General features: G+C 40.5%; 1 protein-coding gene across 6 annotated transcripts in view; it reads left to right on the forward strand.

Moving 5' to 3' along the window:
- Positions 1-16,794, forward strand: part of ST6GAL2 (ST6 beta-galactoside alpha-2,6-sialyltransferase 2) — a 172,017-nt gene that overhangs the window by 146,116 nt on the left and 9,107 nt on the right. For all 6 annotated transcript variants that reach the window (XM_068180283.1, XM_068180279.1, XM_068180285.1 and 3 more), the window contains 4 exons: positions 2,545-3,547; positions 7,477-7,574; positions 10,670-10,771; positions 11,866-12,040. In XM_068180283.1, the coding sequence (XP_068036384.1) occupies positions 2,602-3,547; positions 7,477-7,574; positions 10,670-10,771; positions 11,866-12,040 (1,321 nt within the window). In that variant the 5' untranslated portion in view covers positions 2,545-2,601. The remainder of the gene's footprint in view (positions 1-2,544; positions 3,548-7,476; positions 7,575-10,669; positions 10,772-11,865; positions 12,041-16,794) is intronic.

The raw sequence follows: 16,794 nt of genomic DNA on the forward strand, positions 1-16,794 counted from the left end.
GAAAATTAGTGACCTCTTCCTTTATGACTTTGACTTCCTGCAAGCTTATCTGTTAAAAAGATCATGTGAGATGCTTCCATTGCAGATCCTGTAAGAAATGTATATTCAGCAGGAGAAACATCTGACTGAGCAAAGACTAACTTACTAAGTGGTTTGGAAGCCACATGTTGAAAAGTGCTGGGGAAACACATCAGGGAAAATGATAAAAAGAGATGAAAGCAGTTCTGATGGGTGAAGAACGCTGATTTTAAAATGGGAACCATCTGAACACTGATGAGTGGGCAGGTTGCAATAACTTCAGGGCAGACCTAACTGGCACAACAGCCATATACTGTAAAGCAACTCCCACAGGACATCACCTGCAGTGATTTAAAATTGGAAGGTGTGGGAGTGTTGAGGTACTGCAGAGAGCAATCTTGCAGCAGCAGAGTGCAAGTAGGAAATGGGTCAGTTGGAGTAATAGCTTTCTTCTGTGTGGTTTGTGTGAGCTGAGCCAAGCAAATGTATGTGGAGCACTGGGTTATCAGTCATGATTTTTTTTTCCATGTATTAGAAATTGCAATGAAATTTGGTCATCCAAGCGTAACTTTATGAATCCTCCCTCTGTTTGGACACTGCCTTAAGCCCCAAAGTCAGCTGTCTTTGTCTAATGTTCTAGGCTTTGTTGAGATCATTAAAATAGACTGTGTTTGGAAACGTAATAGTGCGGTCTCACATTCTCAGGAGGTCAGCAGAAACACAGCCTGAAGTATCTCTGCTAATACCACCTGCGGTTTGTTCTCGCCTTTGCATTGTGGTAGGCGATTTCCCCATTTGTGCTGAAACAATTGCATGTGTGACCACGCTGAAGTGGATAAAGGGGCTGACCCAGTTTAAAAAAACAAAACAAAAAACACCCCAAGAAATCCCTCTAACATGTATTTCCCTACTGTATCAGTTCCATGCACAGGGGTGTTGGCAGCAGCAGAGGCACAGTGTAGGAATGAAGGACAGAAAGAGAACGTCTTGCACTGGGTTACTGCTGGGTTCTTTTTCATGTGAAAACACAGTCTTAGTTACAGCTTCGGTTTAAACTTTGCACTCAGCTTTGATGTACTTCAGCAGCTTGCAGAAAGGTGATAGCGTGTGGTGACTGTGGTTTTGGTCCCTCCTGATGGCCAGTGTGAGCAGGCAGTGTGTTATCACAGGTGTGTAAGCTGTTTGGATGTGGTGTTATAAGGTGGTGGCTCCTGAGGCACAGGCTGGTAATGAAATCCAAGCTTGCTCCTGTTCCCATTCCCCTTTGCTGATCTCAGCTGGCTGGTACAAGCAGCTCTTAAGTCCCACCGTTAAGTCGCCATCGAAACAAATGGGTTAGAAAGAAAACCCCAGAAGAAGGGGCTTGGCTTATTTTTAATTCAAATCAGGTGAGTGATCTGTCACTCATTAGTATGCTGAGTTGCACTGTGGTGTAAGCAACTGAGGACGATGACTGTGGTGCAGGGAGGTGAATGGTAAGACTTATGGTGGGGATTTGCTTCAGTCAGGCTTGTAACTGATAGTCACACCACTTGATTAAGCAAGTGAGTTCATGTAAGGGCATAGTGTGCTCGATGGTCTAGCAATGTGGTATGTATTTTCCTTGGAACACAGCCCCCTCAGTCAAACTTTATTTCATTTGGACCACGCATCCCTCCACTAATGCACAAGCTGTACAAAACCCCCAGGTATTAGTAGGGCACATATTTCCCGGACTAGGTCTGACATGCTCTACCTACTCTCTTTGTGTAAATCTCTATCTTATCCAAAAGGAATGCATTTAAGTAGTTGTGCCACCCATTCTCCTTTTTCAAAAATCCAAACCCCCCGCACCTTGATGTGCACAAGTACTTCATGCCACTTCAGTGTGCATGCAACATCCATAGCAGAAGTACAGGAGTTGTTCTTACTCGAGTCTGATACTAAGCAAGAAATTATGTAGACACTGGGGCTGTGGCAGTTCATACCAGCTGAGGAAGAGGTTCCCCTCTGACCCATTTGTGTGATGCTCTACCCTTCACCCTGTAATGATATGCATAGAACACCATCCTTTCCAGGCTGTGGGCAGAGGAGGGCTGCAGCTTAGAGCTTGTGCTCCCTGCCTGGTCCCTTTGGAAATAGGCTTGCTCACAGTTCCCCTGCGTAAGGACTTTCAGTGGCAAAGAGAAGACAGCTTTTGTTGTACCCACTGTGCATTCAGCTAGGCATTTGCTTTTTCTCTCTTAATTCTACGCTTGGTATAGCAGAAGCAGGCAGGCACATGATCTCGCCAAAGGCAGGATCCAGTGTTACTGTAGAAACTGGCCACCAGCTTCTTTGGTAGCTAGCAGCTGTTACAGTGAGGTTACAGCCTAAGCGTGTCACTCCTACAGTGTCTGTGGGCTCTGGAGTTCTGTTTCTGCTACTGAATCCTTTGTGCTACTGCTTGGAGATTAATTCTGCACCATCTATCAATATGTGTTAAGATATTTCTGAGTTGTATTTATTTTTTGAATGATTTTTAATAGCATTTGATGTTCTCTACAGGTTTTATTTTCCGTCGCCAATACTTCAAGGCACAGAGGAGCTGGTAAAGGCATTGCCATGAAACCTAACTTGAAGCAATGGAAACAACTCATGCTCTTTGGTATTTTTGCATGGGGCCTGCTTTTCTTGGTGATATTCATCTATTTTACAGATAGCAACACTGCTGAACCAGTTCCAAGTTCCTTTTCTTACATTGAAACTAAGAGACTCCTACCCCTTCAGGGCAAGCAGAGAGTCATCATGGGAGCCATTCATGACCCATCATTCTCTGAAACCATTGATGGGAATGAGGTACTTCTTAATGAAGATCTCCTAGGTACTTTTAAATCGGGGACTGTAAATTCTAAGAAATGGACTGGATTGGAAGAGGCCTTTAGAAATGAGGATGAGTTTTTCCCACCCCAGTTAGGAAGAAAATCAAAAAGTGCTTTCTACCAAGTGAATGATGATTATTTATTTGCTGCTGGTCAGCCTCAGTCACACAACCACCTTCAAGAGATAGAAAAATTCGTTTCGGCTGATGTGAATAATCCAAAAGGAAATATTTTACAGAACAACTGGAGCCATCAGAGAAGAATGAGGAGAAGGAGCACAAAGCATAGGAGAGGCCAGATGCTTGATGAATCTGATGACTGGGATGGGCTGTATTCCACAATGTCGAAATCCTTTCTTTACAAGCTTTGGAAAGGGGATGTCTCTTCCAAGATGCTAAACCCTCGACTGCAGAAGGCGATGAAAGATTATTTGAGTACCAATAAGCATGGGGTGCGGTTCAAGGGGAAACGAAACTCCAAGTTGACAGGAGACCAGCTATTCTGTGAGCTAAAAGAAAGAGTGAATGTGAAAACAATAGATGGCAAGGAGGCTCCCTTCTCCTCTCTTGGATGGGAAAAGCACGTTCCCCAAATTCCACTGGTCAAATTATATACACATGGCTTTGGGAGCTGTGCAGTAGTTATGTCTGCTGGTGCAATACTGAACTCCTCTCTAGGGGACGAAATAGGTGGGTGTAATGCACCTATTTGTGTGTGCATATATATACATGTTTGTTCATGTGTGTGTACGTGTGTTTGTTCATGTTTAAATTTCAAAAGGTTCATACTTCTCAAGCACAGATCTGTAAAGTCTGTTTTTTCTCTCTCACTAGAGTTGCATGAATGTAAACTAATGGACTTCAGTGAGGCTGTTCCATTTCAGAACAATATAACTGAAAGGAAAATCAGGCCTGAAGTCATAATCTAATTAAAAGAAAACAATGATGCCTTCTTATCATATTACAGTTTGTAGGAGGGAGGCGGAACTTGTTTCATCAGATCTGCCATAGTCAACATTTGTGTGCAACATGTGTTTATTTCTTCAGCAGATTAGAGCTATGTTCAGGTTTTATTCTGCAAAGCTGTGTTATACTGGTCTTTATTTTGCAGTAGCTCATGAGAAATTACTGTTGTATGGCTGTCTCAGACTTTTGTCTCCATGTCAAGAAGCAGTAGAGTGTCCTCTTCATCTCTTACTTCTTCAGAGCTCACAGACATAAAGAATTCAGACCCTTGAGTAGCTTCATGCACTTAGATCAAGTCCTCTGGCCTCTTTTCTGAGACTGAATTTAAATGAGTTCAAGTGTGTTCACCCATTGTTTTCCCATTGCTTCTTCAAGTCGGTGAGGTTACAGGTGTGCTAAGATATCAGTGTCACTCCGAATCCCCCACCTCAAGGTGGGACTTTGTAGTAGCTATTCAGAAAAGGATGGTGGGACCATAAAACTAATCCAGGTCACTTTTATTTTTTCTTTTCAAAAATTGCTACTCCTTGTGTTAATGTCTCAGTAGTTTTTCATTTTATAGTACATGTGTAGTATGCTAAGAGTGTTGAAAGAAGGATGAAAGGTTTCAGAACTTGTTTCTGAAACAAGAAGAGTTATTTCCTTCAGCACTCTATAGAAAACCTTTTGATGTTCACTCATTAATCCTCCCCATCTTCCAGGGAGGATTCACATCCCAATACTTGCTTCATCACTCTGTATCATCTCTTTGACACAGATAGGTTTTCTTTAAATCTCTAGGATATGTTGGAGCTTCTAGGATTATCAAACTACTGCAATAGGCTTCCAGCACAGCAGAGGTGCCCAGCCAGCCTGCAGCTAAAATCACACCAGGGTAACTCCTAATTCCATAGGAAGCCTCACTGATGTAGAAATCTTTGGGGTGAAAAAGCTCAGCAGTTTCTACCTTCTCCAGCATGTTATCTTTGACTGAAACAGAATCTTCTGTCAGTGTTCCCCAGTACACCCAGTTTATACCAGTATGGATTAGTGCTGTACTGTAGAATCCACAGTACATTGTGATGTATTTACATAATTGCATATTACAGCATGCTTCAAGTCATATTTGCACACTCAGGTGCAGCCCAGGTATGGACTTGGGTGCTTGACATGGTACCTGGGGCCTTCTTGCTCCTGTGTGTACCCATTTTCTTAGGAAGCTTCTGGGTACAGAAGCGTATGTCGTCTACTACAGAAGAACTTCGGATTTAAATGGGAAATTGTCATCTGATGCCGCCTAAAGGGTGGAAGATTGGTTTTGAAAAAGCCCACATAGAATTTTCAGATCTCATACATGTTGTGCAAGGAGATATTGAGGAACCAGGAATCACAGAAGATTTTAAATAAGACTCTCTCAGGGCAGATAGATACCTGTGACTGAGGAGAGGATTTGGCCCAGATGGTGGGGGGCCAAGTGACTGCTTACAGCAGTGGTAGACAAGGGAGAGCGATTTTAAGCTAAAAGAGAGGAGACTTAGATTAGATGTCAGGAAGAAGTTCTTTACAGTGAGAATTGTGAGGCACTGGAACTGATTGTCCAGAGAAATTGTGGATGCCCCATTCCTGGAAATGTTCAAGGCCAGGTTGGATGGAGCTCTGAGCAACCTGGTCTAGTGGGAGTGTCCCTGCCTATGGCAGGGTGGTTGGAACTAGATGGCCTTAAGGGTCTCTCCCCACCCAAACCATTCTGTGATTCTATGGTTTATTCTCCCAAGAGAGAGAAAAAAAATGCCTATGAAAGAAGTGGCAAAGGCCATTTCCCTTTATAGGCCTTTAGCTCCCTCTTCTGTGTTCCTATTAGAAACACAAACAAAAATATTAATTTGTGTTCTGCCTTTGGTCCTCCTCTCCCCCACCCCTCTGACATTTTAAAATGAAAGTAGTCATGGAAATACTGTGCAAGTATAGCAATCACTCCCATTGTGATCATGCTACTAATTGAGAGAACCAATTATTTTGGCATCACAGGAAGTAACAGGGATCTGTGATCAAACCCCAAACTTTTTTTGATCTTTAAAATGCTTATCTACAAACACATACTAAGATTAAAATCAGTTTATTTAAAACCAGCTATTTTTGGCAAAGGAGAAGTTTTTCATCTGTATATGAAGAACCAGCATGAATGTTGTTGGAAATGCATCACACTGTCTCTCAATTAAGCTGCAAATCATAGAATTCTGATTTCATAATCCAGTTCTCAGTCAACAGATTGTCTAAAAGTTGTCAATCACAGATCCAAATTTATGTTCTTAAATTCATTACAACAAACTTGTATTTTTCTTTTCCTTCTCCAAATATGTGAAGTATCTGCAGCTTCTATTCATTTCCTTTAGTTCCTGCACAATCAAGGTGCTTGGCACATAAGGTCTAGGTATTGAGGCTAAGGTTGTCCCTGCATGGGGACACAGAAAAAACTTCCACTCCTTATGTTCTGAAGAGTTGGGTTTGGTGGGTATCTGGCAAAATCCCTCTTTTCAGACATGACATATTAATGATAACATGTATATCTGAGATCAGACTGCTGTCTGCGTACCACACCGTGTTTCCCTGTGTGGAGTACAAGAAGTGCAGAGTAAAGGAGGGAAATGATGGAAGATCCCAGTTTGATAGGATCAAGCCAAGACTCCATTGGGGGATGTTGGTTATCTTAGGAGACTTTTGCCTCTTCCAATTTTTGAGCTACAGACAATACATTTTAAATTACTAAAGAGGAACAACTGTACGGCCTACCTGTGGGTTTAAGGCATTTCATATTCTCAGCTTCCATGGACATAAAGGATAAGAACAGACCACATACCAGCTGCCAACAGGGGCCATTGTTTCTAGACAGTGGATAAAATGTCTTGCTCTCCTTCACACCTTTTGGGCTTTGAGATCCCCTTAAAAAAAGCACTGGTAGGTTGATTATCTCTAATCCAATGGAGGCTTACATGTGGTGTCTACCCTCAACCCATACTTCGACCTAGAGCTGCTTTCTCCTCTCCATGACTCCAAGGTCAACTGCTTGTGGAGTAACTTTGACAGTTCAACTCTGTTAGATCTTTGCTACCAAGGGATCCTGAGGGTTTTTTTTTTTTTTTATGAGCAGATGTGTACTGAGCTTCTTAAGATTTGTACTGAGCTTGAGAGTAAGTACACAGTATGATTAATAGATTTGGGGTAGTCCGAGATTTTCAGATATTATAACATACTGTGGAATACAAGCTTATAGTTAAGCAATGTTATTCATTCAAATGTGCAATTAGATATCCCTGTAGTTTACATGCTTTTGCATGGAGTAATTCTCTGTAAATTTTGTGATAGTAGTAGTGAGCAATTGTGTGTACTGGGTGTACTAATAGTCTTCCCACAGTAAGTCTATCCAATTAAGAGAAGTATTTAAGTATTGCATGCTAAATTAATAGATGATTCTGAACTTTTTTTCCCAGTGAGCTTTTATGTTAATAACATATGGCAGATGCAAGAGGATTTCTGTTTGTGCAGATCATTCATCATCCTTAGAATATCCAGTTTAGGACAGTTGTGTAAGTTTTGTATTAATTTAGATAACTGGTTTTATCTTAGTGTTCTGTATACTAAGAAAAAAAAAGTTACCCCCTCATTTGTGTTCCTAGATTCTCATGATGCCGTTTTAAGATTTAATTCTGCTCCAACACGTGGCTATGAAAAAGATGTTGGCAATAAAACAACCATGCGGATCATTAATTCTCAGGTAAGATCTTCCTTTTCAGAGTTCAAGTCAATGTCTCTTTTGTACAATATGACAGCAAGTTAATAACCTCTGAAAAAGTGTTGGTTAATATGGGAAGCAGTTAGTGGTTCAACAGTCGTGATGCAGAGAAGGTGAAAGTTTTCCCTTATGGGGATGTTTGTCAGTAGAGTGGCTGGATAGCCTCATTTCAGAGAACCAGTTTGTAAAGTTTCTCATGTGAACTAATCTGTAAAGGCTCTGCAGGATGCCAGAGAGCTGTCAGTACAGAAGACCTTGACCTCCTGGAGAAGCCATTGCCTCCAGGATTTTCATGAAGCTCAGGCTGTGGTGATTCCAAAGCTGTTTTCTCATATTTTCAAGTTCCCCAATTATTTCCTTGCTGGAAGGCAAAAGAAATGGGAACTGAGTTGTGTAACACTAGGCAAGTCATCATTGTTTAAAAATTTGGAAAGAACTAGTAAAAAACTATAGTGTGTACTGGGTATTACACATCAGGTGAGTTTGTTCATCTGAATGGAAATAAGAGAAAATGGGATTTTCTTTGTATGGGTGTAAATAAATAATTGTGACTTAAGCTACAGTGACACCTTATGGTTGAGATTAGTTTTTCAAGTTCAAAAATGCTATTGCCTGAATTCCTGTCTTAGGCAAACCAAACCTCTTTGCTCTTTATGAAATGCAGACAAAAAAATCAGCAACAGAATTTCTGTGAAATTTTATGACATACTGAAATGAGTTTACTTAGTCAACACCAGGAGGATGGTTGGCCATGTAGCATGCTCTGCACATATTGATTCTTGTTGAAGGAGAGCAAAATTTTCAATTACTGTAATTTTTTTGAGTTCGTAATTCCTGCTGCTTTGAGTGACTGCCCATGCTAAGTCTGTTCTTGGTGGGCGTGTTTTTTATGTGTATAAGCTCATGTTCTTTGCCATCAAAAAGAGGACTGTTCGCTGTCATTCTCTTCACACTCATTTTGTAGGTCTTTGTGAGGCTGCAGAACAGACTAGATCTTTGAAGTGCTTTGGTTTAAATATGCCCCCTTTCTTTTGTTTGCAAGAAGAAAGCAGAAATATCTTATTCTGCCTTAAGTGCCGTAATCAGTGTATCAAGGAACATGAATTTCCATGTATTATATTTTACTTTTTTTGGTTTTGTTGGGTTTTTTCCCTTTTCTTTGATGAGTCTCCATTTTACTGTTAGCCAAAATGTCCTGACATTGACCATGCCTGAACTCCTGAACTGGGCAAGGATAAAGGTTTAGAAACTCTTCATAGTTTAGTAGATTCAGTAAGCTCCCTGTAGAAGAGAGAAATGTTCTCAGGGAGTGATCTGAGCTTTTTAGCTCCCCAGCAAATTCAGAGAGATTGTGGTTAAATTAGCTGCTCTTCATGCAGAGCAGAGTGGGGTCTTCTGGCTCCCAGAGCTGCTGCAGTACATTCCCACTGGGATGGTAGTGGGAGGTCCCATGGTCTTCTCTTCTGCACTGTGTGAGTGCTGCTCCCCATAAGACCTCTCAAGAAAACAGAGAGCAAAGTTCTGGCCAGATCAGCTCACGTGGCTTCCTCACAAGAGTTTGTATTCCCACCAGCTTTGTGCTCCTTCAAAGCCATCCATGATGGTCTGTCCACCTACTGAGAAATTAGCCTTGCCCTCTCCGTGAGTGAAATCTGCACTGCCACTTGATGGAAGTTGCTTTCCCTGCCTATACTGTAGCTGCATTACCTGTACAGGTTTACTGACCCTCCTCCCGTCCTCACTGTTGGAAACTCCTGCATTCAGTTAATTAAAAGGCTGCTGTGGCCCCTTCTTCCTTCATATTCTCCACTGTAAAAGCCCAAAGGACATGAAGGAGGCCGGTGCAGTGGCAACAGATACTGTTACTGCAGAAAAAAACTCATAGGTATGAATGCAGACTCACTGAAAGTGAAATTTGTGTGGACTGCACCTCCAGAGGACTCTTGCTTACTGAAAGGCAAATAAGAGCTCCTTTGTGCGGCAAGTGTTGGAACCAAGCTTTTAAAATCTTGGCCTTTTGGTCAATTTGCTCTGTATACTCAAAAAAGGTATTTACATTGTGAGGTGAAAATTGTTCTGAGAAATTAAGTTGGGGATACTGATAGCAGCATGACTAATTCTGTTCTTACTGTAGAAGGCTGATGGAAATCATTAAACTCAAAGTTTATAGTAGGAAGAATATTGCTATGGCAACAATATTATTTTTCTGAAGAAAAATATGCCTAATTAAATATGGCTCATTAGATCCTAAAGGGAAATGAAAATTATTATGAATTTATTTGTCTGGAATTTTGATTATTTTAACAGCTGGAAGAAAATTAATGCTGTTTTGACCAATGTTGAGCTGCCTGGCATTGGATGCACCAGGAATCAAAGCGATCTAGTTAGACATGGAGGGTTCTGGAAATGGGGAGCCAGTCGGAGTGAAGAGTAGACTTCCAGTGTGGTGGGATGATCAGGCAAAGTACTGGGACATGCAGGAAGGAGTTATATGAGAGCAGTAGATTAGAGCAAAATGACAGTTCCTTCAAAAATAGCCCTGTAACATACCTGTTGTTGGAATTGTTTCTCTAGGTATTCCAATTTGTACAGTCATTGTCTAATTTGCATTTTTTTTTGATTGAAATGACACTGACTTGCTGTTAAAATGAGAAAACCATGAAAAAGGTGGCTGGGGATGGGGGCAGAGAATTACTCTTGGGGGCTGTAGCCGTTCAAAGAAAGCTGCTTTGTGTCCAAGAGGATCCTGGAGGCAATCTGAAATAGTTTCCTTTTCAAGTTCCAGAATACAAGGTAATGTTGATACACAATAACACAGCATCTCAAGTGGTACCATCACATCCCTCGCAGATGGAAAGTAATTCAGCAATTCTACTTCAGACTGTAATGAGTGCTGTTTATGGCTAAGCTTTTTTGGTATATTTTTTTAACAAAACAAGATGCTTAAAATCAACCAGAACTGAAGCATAACAAACAGCAGCGTAGGTAGGACTGCTCACTTGAGAGAAGGATTTTGCCATTTTTGTGGATCCCACTTGCTTTTAATGCTGTGGAATTCTTTGTATTTTTGTTTCCAGATTCTCACCAATCCAAACCATCACTTTGTCGACAGTTCCTTGTATAAAGATGTTATCTTAGTAGCCTGGGATCCTGCTCCCTACTCTGCAAATCTGAATGTGGTAAGATATCCACTTGGACCTTTCTTCCCAATTATTTGAAAGTGCTGAAAAAAATTAATTTACTACTTTAGTCTCCTGGTTCTCCCTTGTCATCATGACCCCCAAGTTCTATCTCTATCTGAGTGGAGAATGCTATGTCAATAGGAATTGGTTTATTGGTCAGAAACTTTTTAGTAGCCAGCAATTATACTGGAAGGGACTGTTCTGTGATGCTAGGATAGATGAATGGTGGCATTTGTTTGATAAACTATTACTATTTCCACATAACAGTGAGTTTTCTATATGTTTGCCAAGGAGGGAACATTGCTCAATTTCAGAAGTAGGCTTTATCAGGAAAGGTGAAAAACTGCATCCGTTTTTCCCCATATTCCCCTCTGCCTTCCCAAACAAAATACAACATCCTAGTGAAAATCTCTCTGGGTGCCTTCCCCATTTCTCAGGCGTCCTCCCCACCAGTCTTCCCTTTATGTCCACTGTCCCACAGCCATCTGTGCCCTGCTGTCCACCCCCTGACTAAGAGCAGCAAATGTCCATCTGGTTGTCACTGGGGGAGTCTCTACTTTGGCTGTTGCTGCAGCTCCGGCAGAGAAGTTGATCTGATGGCTTTTGGCAGAGGGAGCTCAGAGCTGAGCAGGCTGCAAAGTAGAAAGTAAGCCTTCATCTGCCGAACTCCCTTAGCAACAGATGCCAGAGGCTGCTTGCTTCCCACACAGGCTGCCATCAGCCCGCGTCATGCGCTGCTGCTGCCTCCATCAGGGACAGGGACACATTCAGAGGAAGATTCACCCCCAGGCCCAGATATCATGTCAAAGCTCTTTGAACCTCTTCTTTAATGTGGATCTCTGAGGGGAAAATGGTCTTGGCTCATCCCACAGCAGTCAATTACTTATTGGGAGTCTCTGTATGAAGAGAAGAAACAGAATAGCCCAGAGTGAGGAATGCCTTTCTAGTAGAAGCATCCACCATTGCAAGCTACTTTGCTACATTTGCTTCTGTTCTGCAGAACCCAAATGAAGTCAGTTTATGCTATTGTACATGTAGTGTTCAAAACATGTTTCTTACTATTAAAAAACATGTAACTTTTTTCCTCCCAGTGGTATAAGAAGCCAGACTACAATCTGTTCACTCCCTACGTACAGCATCGCAGGAAGAATCCAACCCAGCCATTCTACATCCTCCATCCAAAGTTCATATGGCAGCTCTGGGACATCATTCAGGAGAACACTAAAGAGAAGATACAGCCCAACCCTCCTTCTTCAGGGTTCATTGGTAGGTGTACCAAAGATGGTTTCTGTAGACATTTAAGATTTAAAAAAAATTTCAAATGTATACATTGCATGAGGATCGAGTCCACAAATGTGTACTGTGTGCTTTATACAGAACCAATGACTACTAGAAACACACAGTATGAGAACTAGAAAATAGTTGAGTGAATTTGATGTTCTGCTTTTCTTGCCCTTCACATCCATAGTATATCTACCATATCTATAAAACATGCATATATCTATGAGAAATTTTGTATTATTCCATATTAATTTATCTTTTCAGGACCTAGTCCTGATGTTCCTCATTGGAATCACAGAGCAGAGAATCCTCAGACAACAAATGAAAGCAGATGGTATATCACGTAGACAGGGTGAAATCAATGGCAGGCTGAGCTGTATTCCCTACATAGGCCAGGAGCTTCCAGTGCTCAGTCTGAGCACTCCTCTTCTTCACTGGAAGCAATAGTGATTCACTGCATTTTTTGATCCCCTTAGAATTTCTGGGGGGATAATTTGGCACTCTGCCCACAATTCATACAGCAGAACAACTTATCTGATGTACAGCAGGTCCTGACTGTGGACAGGTCTAAAGGATGCAAGTAGGCGGAGTGGCAAGGCTGAGTCAGGGTCATCCTGGCTTATGCTTCTAGACTCAGAGGGCAGTAGAGCTTCAAATACCATCTTCCACTTTGGAAACTCCATCCTTTCTTCACTGACACTATGATATTGATCTAAGTATTTGCTGCAGTCAGAAAATGGTTTGGTTTTTTCCTTTGCATTTGAATCTGAAAGCAAAGACACCTGAGATTGCATCTGATATGGGAAAACCAGTTTTGAGCATTTATCTTGGATTCTATATGCAGTAGTGGCATCCTAGGATACCTTTGAGCACACCAAAGGCCCTAGGGAGGGTGCAGAAGCTCCCAGAGGGAGAATATAAAGGTTTCTGGGAGACCTTTATGCCTCGAGTGGATTGTGCATACCTGGAACATGAGTGGAAACTAGAGGAGCCCAGGTGTGTTGTCAGAGGGGGCCTTGGCAGTTGGTTACTTCTTGAAGTGAGGTTTTTTTGGAACCTGCTTGTAAAAATTCACAGGGAGAAGACAGCTCGTGTGGAATGATTTCACCAGCTGAATTTTGCAAAAGTGTTTCTTGTAGCAATGAAGTTGTTGATAAAAATAGGTTAACAGCTGCTGATTGTAAGAATATTGAAGAGGATCATTGTGCTGTCAATCTGTACTTCCACCATACATAAAAAACACTTCAAAACCTTTCTTTGAAGAAATAGAATTAATTTCACTATGAGAATAGAACAGCAATCTTCAATCCCAAATCTAAAAGTTAGTGACAAAAATATCCTTCAAGCTGAGAAAGCTTTGAAAATATAAACCATTAAACAAGCCAAATTTTAACAACAAAAACTGTAAAGATAAATATATTTTGTGTACAGGTGCAAATTTGCCTTCTTCTCTAGTGGGAATTTTATTTATATTGTCCTTTTACAAGGAGCAATGCTTTTTGGTAGGCTGTTACTAACTTTAAGATGAGCTTAGATGAGCTTATTGGATGTCATATCCACCCCATTTCACAACCAGCAAGTGTTCTGATAGATGTATTTTAAATATTATATTAGGGTGAGTCTTTCTGGTTTGATAACCTTATTGAATTAATGTCTATGCATTGTACATGTACCATAATGTAAATACAGAGGTAGCACAGAAACAGCAAATGCATATTGTCAGGAACATAAAGGGCAAGATAAAGCATAAAAATATAATGCAGCTTGGCAGAAAGATGAAAAGTCATGTTGGTCTTCAGTTCAGGTATCTCTCAATCACTCATGCAGCAAATAATCCTGTTGGAACTGAATCTGGCAGACACAACTAGTGTACCTGTAAGAAAGAGGTATGCTGAATATCGAGCTTCTACCTGATCTTATAAAATCTATAAAATTATTTCTTATAGAATTAGTAGAAAGATTGAGTAAGTGATGGCCATCATAAAATGTGAGTGTCTTAATTTCAAGAAGAGAAAATTTATTAAATTACTACACTACTAAATGCCACTGTGCTTAAAAGAGCCATATGAAGGAAAATAGGTTGTTGTTAAAAAGGGGACATGAATTTTTACAGAGATCTACATTCCTGAATCTGAGCAATTTCTAGCATGGACGATGATGATTCTAATCATATATAAAAGGTTACAAAAATGGTTCTGAATCAAGCGAGGCACTTTCGTTTCAAGCTTTTTAGCTTCCATTAGGCCCAGTTTACAAAACTGGACAAATGTATGAATTTAAACATGGAAACATCAGAATGTTTATTTTCACAAATGTCAAGAATGTTTTAGCATGGTCTTACAATGTTTCTTCAGTAGTTATATTTTTCTCCTGACAATTTTATCTATTCCTGCCACTTAGCACTATTTATAAGAAACTGAATCTTGCCAAAGGGAGGATATTGGTGGAATGTGTCCTCAAGGTGTTCTTCTACAGCAATGAGTCAGCATCCTTCCACAGTGACTTATGCCAGGGGACTCTTTTAGCATAGTTAATAACTGTATTGCAGTACTTAAGTCACAATATTATTAAATCTCTCAGAAAGGGAGCCAGTGGGGAAGAGGTAGCCTCTCACATGCTTTGATTTTAGAGAAATGAGAGAGAGAGAAGAGGTAGAACTTCTCCTCTGTTTTTTTCACTGCATGGGAGCTAGGGAAAATAATGATTTTTGCACTTACTTTGGGGTATAGGCTGCCCCATATCTGCATAAATTCTGGCTGGACCCCCTGCCTCCTTCAAACCCTGCTGTGTCAGCTCTGCAGCAGCTCAGTGCTGCTGAGGAGAGGCAGTAGCATTTGACAGCTGGTGGCTGGGTGAGGGAAGCACAGGGCATGTCCCAGCTGTGGAGGGGAAACAAGAGGATGGGAAGAGCAGGATTAATTGAGGGGTGGGGGGGCAGTTTGTGGGTCAAGGTCCAACAGGGTAAAGCAACCTTTTGATTTTAATCTGGGAGTCTCTTTTGTTTTTTTTCCTGAGACACCAGCATGGATTTCAGCTGGCTTGTGACTTTGCCTTATGTGGCATGTCATAGCTTAGCTAATGTCACTCCTCATAATAAACCATTTACTCTTTGTCTTCCTAGTCTAATCCTTATAAGAGCTTTGAGAAGCCATTCCTTCATATTTTTGCATTGCTTTTGCAGCTGCTGCCTTCATGCTTCTAAACAAATTTCTGCACAGTATTCTCATCATCTTGCATTAGCATTCGGCAATTGCCATGGTGGCTTTTCACATTTAAAGTTGTTGGTTCACATTTGGATGAAAATAAGTTTGCTAAATGAGTATTGATATGTTTACATATCATCTTCGACTTGGATCTGCACCATTTTTCTTGGAAGACATATAAGCATCCAACCACCAAACCTCAGTCTTGAATTTCACTGGCAAATCCTAAATTAGCACTGTTACTAGGGAAGGATTTGCCCTACCTTTTGGCAACAGAAGTCATCTCTCACTTCCTGTTCCTCCTGTCTTTCTGTACATATCAAAGCTCAGTTTTTAATTGAATCTGATAATATAAAAAGTGTCAGTCTCTACTGTTGCTATTCTGCTGTAAGAATTGACTGTTCCTGTACCCTCTTTGGTAGCCAATGTAAATAGCCTATTCTGACCTTTAATGTTTGTCATCTGAAGAGCAGGAGTAAAGCTGCAGTTTCCCAAGAGCAGCATTCTGTGCTCATTGGATGGGATGGTACATTAGCATAGGAAATTCTGAGAGCTTTTTAATAATGTCAAGATCATATAAAGGCTTTTCTGTGGAGATTTTCCTCCTGTCCACTGTTTACTTAGTGGATTTTCTATCAATTCCTACTTACCATAGTCCATCAGTACACTTTGCTGATTTACGTCTTCAGAGGTGACTTGAAATTGAATTGAAATTCACATTTGTGTATTGTTAGAGAGCAGTGACTTTTATCTTTCTAAAAGCTAGCTGAAAGCTGTGACTGCAGTATTTTGGTTTGTTTTCAATCAAAACATGACCTGTGTAGATTCTTACATTTTAGGTTGTCTGTGTAGTGGTAGTTTTGATATGTGCTAGAAATTTTAACATAACATACAGTCCACTGAACACAAAATAACTAAGCCCAGATTATTTTATTGTTGGGAGAAGGGAAATGTTGTTTGAGACTTTACAGTTGACATTCCAGTTTTAACAGTTATGCAGTAATAGTTGATAACATTATTTTAATATTCATTTGCATGCATCAAGACAATAGTACAAGCAAGGCTATCATTACACTGCAACATTAGCAAGTCATTGTATGACTAAGAACTTAAATTTAAAACAGCTTTGGAGATCATGTTGCATAGCAGTATACAGCTGATCTCCAGCTCTGTTTAGAAAAAATGCACTTTCATGAACTGAAAGAAACAATTGGACATATTAAGAGTTGCTTTTCTTGCTGTTATTCAGTCATTTTAACAGCAGTTGGTGCAGGAACAGAATAGTGCTCACTCTTGCCAGCTCAGTGTTTTTCAAGTATTAGCACACAAATAAATAATACCTCCAATACATAAACTTCAAATTATTCTTACTCTAAGAAAAAGCGCACTGAAATGTGAGTATCTCCCACTTCCCAAAATGGAGACATAAAAGATCAAACTCTCCTCTTAAATCACATTTTAAAAATTTATTATTTTAGTGTATCACCCAAAATTAAATAGTACATTTAGAATTACATTATATTACTGGTCAGTATT

This window comes from Anomalospiza imberbis, chromosome 2, assembly GCF_031753505.1.
Source record: "Anomalospiza imberbis isolate Cuckoo-Finch-1a 21T00152 chromosome 2, ASM3175350v1, whole genome shotgun sequence".
Lineage (NCBI taxonomy): Eukaryota > Metazoa > Chordata > Aves > Passeriformes > Viduidae > Anomalospiza > Anomalospiza imberbis.